Source organism: Plecotus auritus (assembly GCF_963455305.1).
Source record: "Plecotus auritus genome assembly, chromosome: 8".
Classification (NCBI taxonomy): domain Eukaryota; kingdom Metazoa; phylum Chordata; class Mammalia; order Chiroptera; family Vespertilionidae; genus Plecotus; species Plecotus auritus.
Genome location: NC_137782.1, coordinates 87,783,675 through 87,797,610, shown reverse-complemented (window position 1 = coordinate 87,797,610; position 13,936 = coordinate 87,783,675). Strand labels below are relative to the sequence as shown.

General features: G+C 52.6%; 1 protein-coding gene across 1 annotated transcript; it reads right to left on the bottom strand.

Moving 5' to 3' along the window:
• Window positions 1-11,054: 11,054 nt before the first annotated feature.
• Window positions 11,055-13,385, bottom strand: CEBPB (CCAAT enhancer binding protein beta). Its single transcript, XM_080684495.1, has one exon. It carries the CDS (start codon window positions 12,702-12,704, stop codon window positions 11,661-11,663), a length of 1,044 nt encoding a protein of 347 aa, XP_080540621.1. The 5' UTR covers window positions 12,705-13,385; the 3' UTR covers window positions 11,055-11,660.
• Window positions 13,386-13,936: the final 551 nt, after the last annotated feature.

Genomic DNA, 13,936 nt, shown 5'->3' with positions numbered 1-13,936 from the left:
TGAATGGCCTGCCCTATCGCAGCTTAACCTAGCAAACTTGCAGCCCTGGTCAGACAGATCCAAAACCTCCAAACCCCAAGCAAAGAGGAGAAAACTGTAGTTCTCGCTGTAGCTCCTGCTGGGTGGCCTCAGACAGTAGCTGACCTGCACCCCATTGGAGATCCAGAAGCCAGTGTACTTAGTGGTCAGTGTGAAACACCAGATTTCAACTCCTCACATCCATAAGTGACACATTCAAGAGGCAGACTCAGTGAGCACCAAAGCCCCACTGAAACAAGTCCTGCCCCATAAATGTGTCTCCAGCGCAGCAGTTCTTCCATTATAGACACAGCGGGTCCTCACAGCCAATTGGCCTGGAGGTCAATTCCTCCCAGTGTACCAACAGCAATCAAGGCTTAACTACACCAAGACTTTGCACTCAGCCCACAAAGGGGTGTACCAAGAGCATCCACCTCAGGTGATTGGGGAGGCTGAGCTACTGGCCCCTATAGGTCACCTACCACACAAAGCCACTCCATCAACACGGGGAAGCAGCCAAAATGCGGAGACAAAGAAACATGTCACAAATGAAAGAGATGGAGGAAAGCAAACTACTGGACAACATAGAGTTCAGAACCACATTTATAAGGTTACTCAAGAATCTTCTAAAAACCTCTGAGGAACTTAGTGAGACCTTTAAGGATCTTAATGAGAATGCCAAAAAAATGGAAAAGGACCAGTCAGGAATTAAGCATACACTGTCTAAAATAAAGAATATACAGAAACTCAATGTACCCCAAGAATCAAACCAAAGATCTGAAATATGAGGAAACAAAAAACACCCAACCAGAAAAACAAAAAGAAAAAAGAATCCAAAAATATGAAGATAGTGTAAGGAGCCTCTGGGACAACTTTAAGCGTACCAATATCAGAATTATGGGGGTGCCAGAAGAAGAGAGAGAGCAAAATATTGAAAACCTATTAGAAATAATGACAGAAAACTTCCCCCATCTGGTGAAAGAAATAGACTTACAAGTCCAGGAAGCGCACAGAACCCCATACAAGAGGAATCCAAAGAGGACCACACCAAGACACATCATAATTAAAATGCCTAGAGCAAAAGACAAAGAGAATCTTGAAAGCAGCAAGAGAAAAACCGTTAGTTACCTACAAGGGAGTACCCATACGACTGTCAGCTGATTTCTCAACAGAAACTATGCAGGCCAGAAGGGAGTGGCAAGAAATATTCAAAGTGATGAACAGCAAGAACCTACAACCAAGATTACTCTACCCAGCAAAGCTATCATTCAGAGTTGAAGGTCAGATAAAGAGCTTCACAGACAAGAAAAAGCTAAAGGAGTTCATCACCACCAAACCAGGATTACATGAAATGCTGAAGTGTATTCTTTAAGAAGAGGAAGAAGAAAAAGGTAAAGATAAAAATTATGAACAACAAAATGACATCAAATACATACCTACCAACAAGTGAATCTAAAAATCAAGTGAATAAAAAATCTGAGAACAGAATGGACTGGTGAACATAATAGAATCAGGGACATAGAAAGGGAGTGGACTGACAATTCTCAGGGGGAAGGGGGTGTGAGGGGTGCGGGAAGAGATTGGACAAAAATCTTACATCTATGGATGAAGACAGTGGCGGAGGGTAAGGGTATAGGGTGGGGTGGGGAATCAGGTGGAGGGGAGCTATGGGGGTGGGGGGGAAGAGGAACACCTGTAATAATCTGAACAATAAAGATTTATTTTTTAAAAAAGAAAATAATCATGATGTCCATTAAAAAAATAGCTCAATGTGATGGTTTTGGGAGGTGGGGGTCTTTGGAAAGTGATTAGGTCATGAGGGTGGAGGCCTTGTGAATGGAATTAGTGACCTTATGTAAGGGACCCCAGCCTGGCCAATGTGGTTCAGCGGTTGAGCATCGACCCAGGAACCAAGAGGCGCCTGGTTTGATTCCTGGTCAGGGCACATGCCTGGGTTTGGGGCTCTATCCCCTGGGGGAGGAGAGGGGCATACCAGGAGGAAGCCAGTCAAGTATGTTTCTCTCTCATCAATGTTTCTATCTCTATATCCTTCTCTGTTCCTCTCTCTCTAAAAATAATAAATAAATAAATAGGACCCCAAATCACTCCTGTGCCTCTTTACCATGTGAGGACAGAGTGTCTATGAATCAGGAAGCAGGTCCTTAAATCTGCTAGCAAGTTGATTTTGGACATCTCAGAACCCAGAATGGTGAGGGATAAATTTCTGTTGTTTATATAAGCCACCAAGACTATGGTATTCTGTTTGAGCAGACCAAACTGACTAAGATAGTTTATTTTAAACAGAAAAAAAGTAAGAAATTGAATAACGTCTAGTGTTGAATACCATGAACAGGAATTAAAACACATACTCATAGCATTTTCTATGAGTCAGCAAGGCGCTCCCAAAATATGCCCAACTGAAATATGTACATATGTTCACCAAAAGACATGTATTCTAGAATGTTCATCACAGCCCAATTCTGAAGAGCTAAAAGCTGGAAACAACCCACATGTCCCTCAGCAAGGAAATATACAGGTGGGCAAAAGTAGGTTTACTGCTGTTCATGTGGAAAATAAAACAATAGTTAATGAAGAATAATTTAAGAGTAAACTCTGTTTCGCATACTCACAGCTGTAGAGCTACTTTTGTCCACCCCTGCACTGTGTCAGTCCAGGCAATGAAATTCTATTCAACAACAAAAAAGCAACAAACCCTGATAGGTAGACGCAACAACTTGAGTAAATGTTACAGTAACAATATTGAATAAAAGAAGTCAGATATAAAAGAATACATAGTGTCATTCCACTTATATTTACAGAAATAGACAAAATAAATGTTTGCTGTTAGAAATCAGGATAACGATCACCCTTAGGTGGGGGTGGTGACTGGGAGGGGCGGGAAGGGCTTCTGGGGAGCTGGAGTGGCCTGTCTCTGTATCTGGATTCAGGTTACATGAGGGGTTCCAGGCAGGGAAAATTCACGAGCTGCGTGCCTGTGTTGTGTGCACTACCCTGTGTGTGTATATTTCACTAAGAAGAAAAGACATAAAATAAGGGATGATGCCCACACTGGGGTGGATGCTGTGAGGAGTGGTGGGATGGATGCAGGGAGCTGGAACAAAGGAGGAAAATAAAGCAAAAGGCAATGCAAGGGCTGATGGCAAGTAGAATTAGCTAAATGCTCTGCACCTAAGTTTCAAGGCCAAAGGAGTGAAAGGATCCTGTGATCTGCATGTCCCTCACCAACACCCAAGAGGGTCAGCAAGGCAAACTTGATGACAGGCCCCATTTAGCATGAGAGGACCAAGGCCTGGCTTGAGTATGGTACCCATACCCCAGGTGGACCAAGCCTGTCCCAGTCCTCTCTCCTCCACAGCTTGCTGACCCACACCCACCAGTTTCTCTGAAGAGCCCTCCTCCTCCCTAGCCACCTCCGTCCCTTCTAGGGCTCCAGGGCTGGGGCCTGAGAGGCAGGGATCTGGTGACAGCTATAAAAGTAAAAGCTCTCCTGCCCAGCTCCCTGGCCTACAGACTCACCTCGCAGAGATCCCAGCTGGGCTGGCCCCAGGCAGGCTGGCAAAGGGCTCCGTGGAGCAGCTGGTGGCAGCAGCAGCATGGGGCAGAGGGGTTATTCGGGGTGGTGCGGTATCTGGTCCCAGTGTAGCTGCCATCACACTCTGTGAGCTGCAGCAGGGGCTGACCCTCTCCATCTCCAAGATGAGGACCTCCTTGGTGGATCTCATATGGAGGATGGGGAGCAGGATTTGAGCTCACAAGAGTTATCAGAAGTGCCCAGCTGGCATGGCTTAGTAGTTGAGTGTAGACCTATGAACCAGGGGGTCACAGTTCTGATTTTCAGACATGTGGGCTCGATCCCCAGTGTGGGGCATGCAGGAGGCAGCTGATCAATGATTCTCTCTCATTGTTGATGTTTCTATCTCTCTCTCCCTCTCCCTTCCTCTCTGAAATCAATAAAAAAATTATTTTTTTAAAAAAGTTATCAGAAGAGATTCTGCCCACCCCAAGGGCCTGACTCATGCCTGCCCTGATACACACTGAGATTTCAGAGTCTCAGGGGAGACAGGTACCTGAAGACAGGCAGAACAGTTTCAGGGCAGATGTCTTCGTGCTTTGCTTCTGCAATTAAATTGAATTAAATGAAACACTTCCACCACATCTGATGCAAATTATTCTTCCTAACCAAAGTGCAAGCCCTTTGTTTTGTGTTTATGTGTAATAGTGTCAGTAGAACATCCTCAGACAAGGAAGCACTGGGGCACCACTAGGAAATGCAGGAACCAAAACAGCTCATACAAGTCGATTCTGTTTTGGCAAATGTATCAGAAATAGATTCAGCTGCCAGTAATACGAAGACAAAATGACAGAGACCTCAATAAGCAGAGATTTATTTTTGTATCAGGTAAACAAGGCCAGAGCAAGGCAGGCAAGGACCTGTGTGGCTGGCTGCTCCACCACCATCAAGAACCCACGAGCCACCCTAGCCGGTTTGGCTTAGTGCATAGAGCATCGGCCTGCGGACCAAAGGGTCCCGGGTTCGATTCCGGTCCAGGGCACGTACTTGATTGCAGGCTCTTCCCTGGGCCCTGGTCAGGGCTCATGCAGAAGGCAACCAATCGATGTGTTTCTCTCACATTGATGTTTCTCTCTGTCTTTCCCTTTCCCTTCCACTCTCCCTAAAAATCAACAGAAAAATATCCTCGGGTGAAGATTGAAAAAAAAAAGAAGAAGTCAAGAGCCTTTTATCTTCTGGTTTCACCACCTTCACGACGTGACTCCTGTGCTTCAATGTCTGCCTCGTGGTTCAAGATGGCCCTGAGGCTCTGGCCATCACATCAGACTTCCAGGGAGGACGGAGAAAAAAAGTATTGGAGGAAAAGGGGATTGTAGAGGAGAGAGGGAAAAGGGAATGTCTCTCATAGCTGAGTCAGGACCCCTTTAAAGAACTTCCCTGGACACCTCACCTATAGCTTCTATTTATACCTCACTGGTCATCTCTAGCTGCAAGAGAAGCTGGAAAATGTAGTCTTCACGAGGGTACTTAACCCAGTAATACAGGGGTGCCATTGCTAAGGAAGAAGCAGATGAGTATCAAATAGGAACATTAGCTCTAATGAAATAAAAATACACATGGCATGAAAATTCTAGAAGGAAATACAACTGCCACATACAGCGTGTTCTCTCTCTAATCATTCTGTGTGAATTAACCTGTCAAAGCTTTACAAAACTCTGCGAGAAATTTTATTCTTCTTGTTACAGATGGGGAAACTGAGGCACAGCAAGATACAGTCACCTGTCCCAAATCAGAACTAGCCAAATTGTAGCATCTGGGCTCTCGACCCACCAAAATAATAATAATGTTATTAATAATGATGATGACAAATATGGTGTGCTGGCACTGCTCGAGAAACATGTTACAATGATTAACTCATTTAATCCTCACAACAATCCTATGAGGCAGTCACCATTCCATTGTATAAATAAGGAAAATGAGGCACAGAGAGGTGAAGTGACTTGCCCAAGGCCACACAGCACGTGTTAGCAGGGTTTATTTCTGAATAGTGGAATTATAGGTGCTTTTTATGTCCTTCTTTTTTGATACTCTGCATTCTCCAAACCTCCCACCACAATCGTGCATTACTTATGAAATCAAATAAAAACTGCCTCCTACCTGCCCCCCCCCCCTCCGCACTGCCTACCACTCCCACCCCAGAGGCCTCAGAGAGACCTGGCCCTGCCTCCCTCTCCAGCCTCCTCTCTCTCCCTCCTCGGTGCCCTCTCCCCTGCAGTCACGCTTCCCAAAGAACTCTCCCTCTCTTGGCTCCCAGCCTTTGCTCCTCGGGTACCCGCCTCCTGGCATGCCCTTCCCCTCATTCCTGCCTGGTGAACAGCTCCTCATGGCTCCAGGCCCTGGGTCAGAGGCTCCTCACCCACAAGGTCCCCTGGGCCCAGGCAGGGGGCCTCCCTGTGCCCTTCACCCACTGCACTTTGCCTCCTCCAGAGACCAGGCGGCCTGTTTTGTCCCATCAACAAACTTGTCAAGGGCTTTCTGGGTGCCAGGCCTTGGCATGAACACCTAGTCATTCATCCTCAAAACAACCTCTCTGCGCCTCACCCTGGCCTCTACAGCCCCTGCACCAAGGCCCCTGCACCCTCTGTCCTCCGCTCCTCCCTCCACCCTGGCAGCCTCAGCTCCGTCCTGTCTCAGGGCCTCTGCACCTGCGGCTCCTTCTGCCCAGAATGCTCTCCAAATACCCTTCCCAGTCACCCGCTGCCACTCCCCACAAGGCCTGTATCACAATCTACTATCAGCTTGCAATGCATTGCTTGTGCGTCTTCGGCCAGAATGTCAGCTCCAGGGGCACGAGGGACCACCTAGGGTCAGAGTGGGTGCTGCCTTGACACTGGCTGCTTGTGTGCATGGCAGCTGGCACGGCTCTCACTCACAGGGGCGAGAGCCCAGGCCCACATCAGCCAAGCATCTTGCCCAAGGTCACCCAGTAAGTGCAGAGCAAAGCTCAGAGCCCCCCCTCCCCACCATCTTACCCCTGAAATGTACTAAGCTCGCCGTTTGCCCACCTGTTCCCCCACAATGCAGGGACCCACAGACCAGGAAAGCAGCTCAGCCTGAGGCTAAAACAGAGCTGGATTCAAATTCCAACGTCTCCCCTTGGTGGGCTAGGGACTGTCCTTCTCAAAGCCTCGGTCCCTACTCTTTGAAATGGGATTGCTACCTCTGGGGCTTCGGAGGACACCCGGAAGGGGCTCAAACTCCAACATTCTGGAGCCTCAGAACCCCCACCCCCATTCCCAGCCCACCCTGGCCTCCCTCTCTGCCCTGTTCATGACCAGTCAATGCAAGGTTGAAACCCCCCAGGGAGGGGCAGATGGCCAGCTGGGGCCCCTGGGACTCTACCACAAGTCACCCAGGAGGTCAGCCAAGGTAAGAAAGGATAAAGTCTGGACGGGGGGGGGGGGGGGGGGGGGGGCAGAAAAACAGAGCAAATGAGAGGTTTAGGGTTATGGCGGGGAAGCCGGAAACAAAGGCCTCTCAGGTTCAAATATAATGTGTGAATTCAAATCTCACATCAGTCCCTCATTCACCAGCTGTTGGGCCAGTGACTTTGCTGCTCTGTGCCTCGGTTTCCCCAACTAGGGAAGGGGGATGATAAACAGCACCAATGTTAATGTGAAGATAAAGGCACATAAAACACGCACAATGACACCTGGTGAGGAGTGAGTGCTCAATAAACAAGGCTCTTCCCCCTTCACACCTCACCTCAATCAGGCATCTGCCAGGTGCCATCTCCTAGGAGAGGCCTTCCCGGACCTCCCCACCCCTCTCTGCCCCACTTTCCTTCCTTCCTTCCGAGCCCTTGTCTCCAGCTGTCATTATCTTGTTCCTGTTACTGGATACCTAGTCTCTGTCTCCCCCTATAAATTGTCGCCTCCATCTTAGTCACCACATGTCCCCAGAACCCAGCATAGGTCCTGCGCACAGTAGGTGCTCAAAATGCTTACTGAACAAATGAAAAAAAATAGCTGGACAAATAAATGTCTTAGAGACGAGGATAAAACAGTCTCAGGGAGGTCTAGAGAGGACTTCAGGAGAGGGGGAAACATTTGTTAGGTGTTTCCATGGAGTCTAAACTCCATCTAAAGTCCACCTTCTCTTGCCCTAGCTGGTTTGGCTCAGTGGATAGAGCATTGGCCTGAGGACTGAAGGGTCCCAGGTTCGATTCCAGCCAAGGGCACATGCTGGGTTGGGGGCTTGATCCTCAGTAGGGGACATGCAGGAGGCAGCCGATCAGTGATTCTCTCTCATCATTGATGTTTCTATCTACCTCTCCCTCTCCCTTCCTCTCTAAAATCAATAAAAATGTATTTTTTAAAAAAAATAAAGTCCACCTTCTCTTTCCTACTCCACTTCTACCATTCTTAGCTGCGCAGCCTTGGACAGCTCACTTCCCCTCTCTGAGCCTGTTTGCTTGGCAGGAAAATGCCAATAGCAAAGTGGAGACCTCCAAGAGCCTGATTAAACTGACAGCACACCCTGAGCACAGGGCCTGGCAGCCAGCAGTGTCTCCAGCTTTCCTTTCCGACACCCACTTTTCTCCTTGGTTAAGATCACTAGGCCATGGGGCAATTGCATAAGATGATGAGGTGTGAATGTGTTTTGTCAACTCTCCTGTCCTGAGCAAACACTGGTTGGGGTTCCCAGCTAGCCTCAGTGGTCAACCCCACTAAATGGGTCTGTGGTTACTATGACCAGCCTTCTTGGACAGATGCAAGGATCCCGCCTTGAAGTGGTGCTTTGCACACTGTAAGCACTGAACTTGCTTCCACTATTAGTCCTAACTTGTCCCTAGCCTCCTGAGCATTTTGAGCACCTACTATGCGCAAGACCTATGCTGGGTTCTGGGGACATGTGGTGACTGAGATGGAGGCGACAATTTATAGGGGGAGACAGAGACTAGGTATCCTTTTGCTTCACCCATCCTAATCTTTTGTCTTTTTGGGGGGTGGGGGGAGGAGAGAGAGAGAGGGAGAAAGAGAGAGAGAGAAAGAGAGAGAGAAGGTGTGCGGGACAACACTTCAACCAACTGTGCCACACTGGTCAGGGCTCTACTCTTTCTTGTTACCTGGCTTTTGAATGATCTGGTCCCTCCTCCCTGCAAGCCTTTAGCCCTCCTAGCCTAGGGATCCACAGGGCAGGATCCCCCAATCTGTGACATTTCCTGAAGTCCTTTGGGCACAGCTCTGTCCACCATGCTCCCACATCAGAGCCCTCAACCTGTTAACTATTTGTCCCAGGCCTCTTCAGGGGCAGTCAGATGGGCTCAGGTTCAAATCCCTTTTCTGTTGCTTCCAAACTGTGAAACCACGTGCAAGTCACTTAACTATGGTGCTTGGGGTGCCTGCGTATGGGGCCAGGCAAGGCGCCCTCCAGGTAGGGCCCAGGATTTAGGGCAGGGGACTGAAATGACAAGCCAGATTCCCAGCCCGAGCTTTCCCCAGACACCTGGGATCTTATAACTGGTTCCACCTTGAGCATTAATACCACTTCTGCGGGCCTCGGTTTACTTTTGTAAGATGGTGTAATACCTTCCATGGGATGTTATGTAGGTTAAAGCAGGACATGAGTGTGTAAGGAGCTGCGCTCCAGGCTGGCCATGGGTGAAAGGGGAGCCTGGGTGTCACTTTTGACCACACTGCTCCCTTCTCGCCTCCTTTGTCCTCTGCAAAATGGGTGAGCAGCAGCCACCAGCCACCTCTCAGTGACAAAGGGGAGAGCAGGGATTGGAGAGATTCGTTCCTGAATTGTGACACCCCTTCCCCCTGCAAAGTCTGAGTCCCGGCCTTTGCACTCCAGCTGGTAAATCCTAGAGGTAGTTGAGCAGATGTGCTGTTGGTACTGGACTAGACTGGAGGCTCCAGGGTCCTGGCCAGTCACCTGGCCAGCCAGGGCAGCGGGGAGGCCTGTTCAGAGCCACACTGGAGGCCCAGGCCCGGAGTGAGGTTGTCTCTGCCCAGCACTCTGCACAGCCATCGTGCCACAAACAGGGGACACTAGCATTAAGGAGGTAGAGATTGTCTTGATCCTCAGCTCCATAAGAGTGGGGGCTGAGTGTGTCTGTCCCCCACGTCCCTGGATCCCAAAGGGAAAGGGAGGGAAAAAGCATTCTGCTGTTCTCAAAACACAGTATCAACAGCTGCTCCCAAAACCCCAGGCTGCCTCAGGCCCTTGGCAAAATAATATATGAACCCCCCATTTCACCCCTCAACTGCTGAGTTCCGAGGGCAGGGGGACCCCAAACCACTTTCTTGCCCACAGGGATTTGACAGCCAAAAACTACTCTAAAAACAGGCCCCATAATAGTACCCAGCTCTCCAAAGGTTGTGAAGTTTAAATGAAATGGGGCAAGTCCAGGGTTTACCGGACGCCTGGCCCTTGGCAAGTGCTCGCCACACTCACTGCACTGCAGACTGGGGTGCCAAATGCCAAGAGCCTCCCAGTGAAAAATAATAACAAGAGCAAAGGCTTATATAACACCTCCTGCGTGCCAGGCACCGCAGGACGCCGTACGTGTATCCACTAACCCCTCTGTCTACATCCTCAACTCTCAGGAATGCTGTCCAGAGCTGGAATGGGGGTGTGGGTGCAGTGAAAAGAGGCGGGAGGCTATCAGAGGGCAGGGAGGAAGAAGCCTTGCCAGGGGCTGTTTCTGTCCCAGGGAATCAGGAACAGGGGCCCCAGGTTCAAACAGAGGCTCAGCCACCTTGAACAAGCAGGTGAGGCTGGCCTCAGTGTCCACATCTGGGCAGAGGGCAGTGGTAAACCTCCCATTCCTAGGAAAGGGAGTGGAAGAGCAGGAACCCTTCCCCCCACCTCCCCATCTGGCCGGGCTTCTCCCCTCCTGCCAGACAGGGACACCCAAACAGGCCAGGGACACACAACACAAGCTCGCCCACACATCCAGGCTCCTCTCTTAAAATATATATACACACAAAGTATTTTTTAAACAGCCCAACCCACTACACTTACCAAAAGAATCTGCCCCAACTTGGGCTCAGCAGGACCAAGACCTGTACCCCCTCCTCCGGCAATCACAGGCCCTAAACACTGTGCAGGGGACACAGACCTCCAGGTCCCTCCAAACCCAAACCTAGAACTCAGGACCTGCCAGAGGCCCTGGACACCCTCCCTAAATGGGGTTCCCAGTCATTCCTCCCCAGCACCCAGGGGCCCTGAGTCACCCTGAAAGCCTGACCCAGCACTCTTCTGCTCCTCCCTCTCCCCCAGTTCTGGTACCCACATCTCTAAGCAGAGACCAGGGGGGGGGGTAGCGGAGAAGAAAAACCAGCTGCAACACCCCCACCCAACCGCAAAAAAAGCCAAAAATATTAGCAGCCCCCACGCACAACCCCCCACACACACCAGTAAAGCAAAAATAAAATCATAGAAATCCAAAATGAAGAAAAAAAGCAAAAGCCAACTACTGCCCCCAAAAGGCTTTTTAACTATTCTCAAAAAAAAAGTTTATTAAAAGTGTTCTTAATGCTTGAAACGGAAAAGATTCCCAAATATACAGACGCCTCTTTTCTCATAGAAATAGATTATTTTTTATAATACAAAAAAAAGACCAAATAAACAAAAACAACATCAACAGCAACAACCCGGTGGAACATCTTTAAGCGATTACTCAGGGCCCGGCTGACAGTTACACGTGGGTTGCGTCAGTCCCGTGTACACACGCGTTCAGCCATGTTTAAGCCGATTGCATCAACTTCGATACCGGCCCGCCCGCCGGCGCCTGGACACGGGGCAGAGGGAGAGCCAGAGTTTATCATTCATCTGTACACATAGACATTTCTTCTTTAAATATCACGGGCGGGCGCCCATCTGCATGAGCGGTTGGTTTGGACAAAAATATAGATATATATATAATAAAATATTAAAATTACCAACGAGCTCCCCGCGCTGCCAAGTGCCCCAGTGCCAAAGTTTTGCCGGCGCCACCACGGGCGGGGGCGGGAGCGCGGGCGCTTCCCGGAGACTCGCGGCCGCCGCACGCCCGGCAGCGTGGAGGCCGGCCGACAGGGGGGCGCGCGCGGGGGCCGCGCTAGCAGTGGCCGGAGGAGGCGAGCAAGGGCTCGGGCAGCTGCTTGAACAAGTTCCGAAGGGTGCTGAGCTCTCGGGACAGCTGCTCCACCTTCTTCTGAAGCCGCTCGTTCTCGGCCGTGAGCTCCAGGACCTTGTGCTGCGTCTCCAGGTTGCGCATCTTGGCCTTGTCGCGGCTCTTGCGCACCGCGATGTTGTTGCGCTCACGCCGGATCTTGTATTCGTCGCTATGCTTGTCCACGGTCTTCTTGGCCTTGCTCTTGACCTGCGAGGGCGCCGGCGCCGCCCCCCCGTAGCAGGCAGCCGGGGGCGCCTTGGCGTCAGCGGGGCTTGGCGTGCCGGGCGGGCTGGACGACGAGGACGTGGACAGGCTCCCGCTGCTGCCGCTCGGCACCGCCTGGTAGCCGAGGTAGGCGCGCAGCGCGTACGGGAAGCCAGCCGCCATGCCTGCGCCGCCGCCGCCGCCCGGCGCTCCGGCCTCCTCCTTCCGCTTGCAGTCCGCGGGCTCGAAGCCCGGCTCCGCCTTGAGCTCGGAGGGCTGCGGCGGCGGCGGCGGGGGCGGCGGGTGCAGGGGCGCGAAGCAGCCGGGATGCAGCGCGCCTTTGGCGGCCCCCAGGCGCCCCAGGCTCACGTAGCCGTACTCAGCCGCCTTCTTGCAGTTCTTGCCCCCGTAATCGTCGGAGAAGAGGTCGGAGAGGAAGTCGTGGTGCTGCCCGGAGGAGGCGGGCGCGGAGGCGGGCGCGGGAGGAGCCGCCTCGAAGGTGTCCGTGGCCGTGGCCGGCGCCGGGGCCTGCGGCGCGCCCAGCGGCTCCAGGTACGGGCTGAAGTCGATGGCGCGCTCGTGGTCTCCGATGCTACCCAGCTCGCCGGCGGGGGGGCGCGGCCCAGGTCTGGCCGCGGGGGGCGCCGCGGGGGCCGCCTTGCCACCGTACGCAGCAGCCAAGCAGTCCGCCTCGTAGTAGAAGTTGGCCACTTCCATGGATTTAAAGGCAGGTGGCGGCGGCAGGGGGAGACATGCTGGGTCCCAGGCCACCAGGCGTTGCATGAACGCGGGTGCCCGGGGAGGGGGCTTGGGGCTGCCCGCTCCGGCCGGCCCGCAGGTGGCGCGGCCTCCTCGCTGCGAACTGTTGCCGCTGTGTTGCTGCTTCGCTTCTGCTGCCGCTGCTGCTGCTGGGGTGGCTGCTACTAGTGCGGGGGCTGGCTGCTGGACCCTGTGGTAGGTCCCCTTCCCGGTCCCGTGCGCGGCTCTGACTCGCTAAAGTTTCTCCTGAGCCCGGTTATTTATAAGGCGGCGCATGGCAACGGTGCGTCACTGGCGGCCGCCCCGGCCCCTCCCGCAGCCGCCGGGACATAGCCACACCGTGGCCGCCTGAGACCCCCGAGAGGTCGGCGGCCTGATGGAAAACCAGGAGCGCACACTCGGGGGGTCCCCTAGCCCCGGAGGGCGGCCTAACGCCCCCTGCCCACTCCCACCCGGCTGACCTGGGATTGGGAGCAAGAAGGGGAGGCGCGACCCCGCCCCCGGACCGCCCCCTCTGGGCTTGGAGGATGTACTCAAAGTGGGAGGGAATCCGGGGAGGGGGCAACGCTATCGACTTACCCCACCCGAAACACGGCGGCGGCCCGCCCCCTGCTGGAGAAGGCGACGGCTTCAGGGTCAGCGGCGCCCAGCCCCGACGCCCCACAGAGAAGGTACTCCCCAGGCCGGAGCCTGGAGACCTCAACCCCGAGCTCTGTCTCCTGGAGCGGTGAGCATCTCCTCTCCTCTTCCTCGGACGCGGCTCTGCCCCTAAACTTGCCCCCATCCCCAGTTCTTGGAAGGAAGAGATTCCACTCCTGTGATACTCCCCTCTCAAAGCCACCTCCAATACGAGTGGGGGGAAGGGGGTGGTTGGAGGGGAAGGAGTGGGGGGGGCGCTCCACTGGGCCTCTGCGGGGTGGGGGGGAGGGGGTTAGGCCGCTCCCCTCCCGTAGCCTCCCCTGACACACCTGGGTCTTCTCCAGCCCCACCCCAACCTGACCTGGGCCCCCAGGAAGGTGGAAAGGGACAGAGTACTTGGTTCTGCCACACTGTGTGACCTTGGACAAACCACTTCACTTCTCTGAGGTTCCATGAAGGTGTCCTTATTGTTATTAGTTGTATAACTGTCTCCACCACAGACGCCCAAGAGGCTTAGTTTAAGTCCATTTGGGGATGCATATCAGAAAGAAGGACCTCTCCCAGGGAGTACAAAGAGGTCCAGAGGGGTCTCGCATACCCAAGGTCACACGGCCTCA

Coding starts and splice junctions, on each gene's coding strand:
- CEBPB (XM_080684495.1), bottom strand. CDS start 12,704: ATGCAACGCCTGGTGGCCTGGGACCCAGCATGTCTCCCCCTGCCGCCG.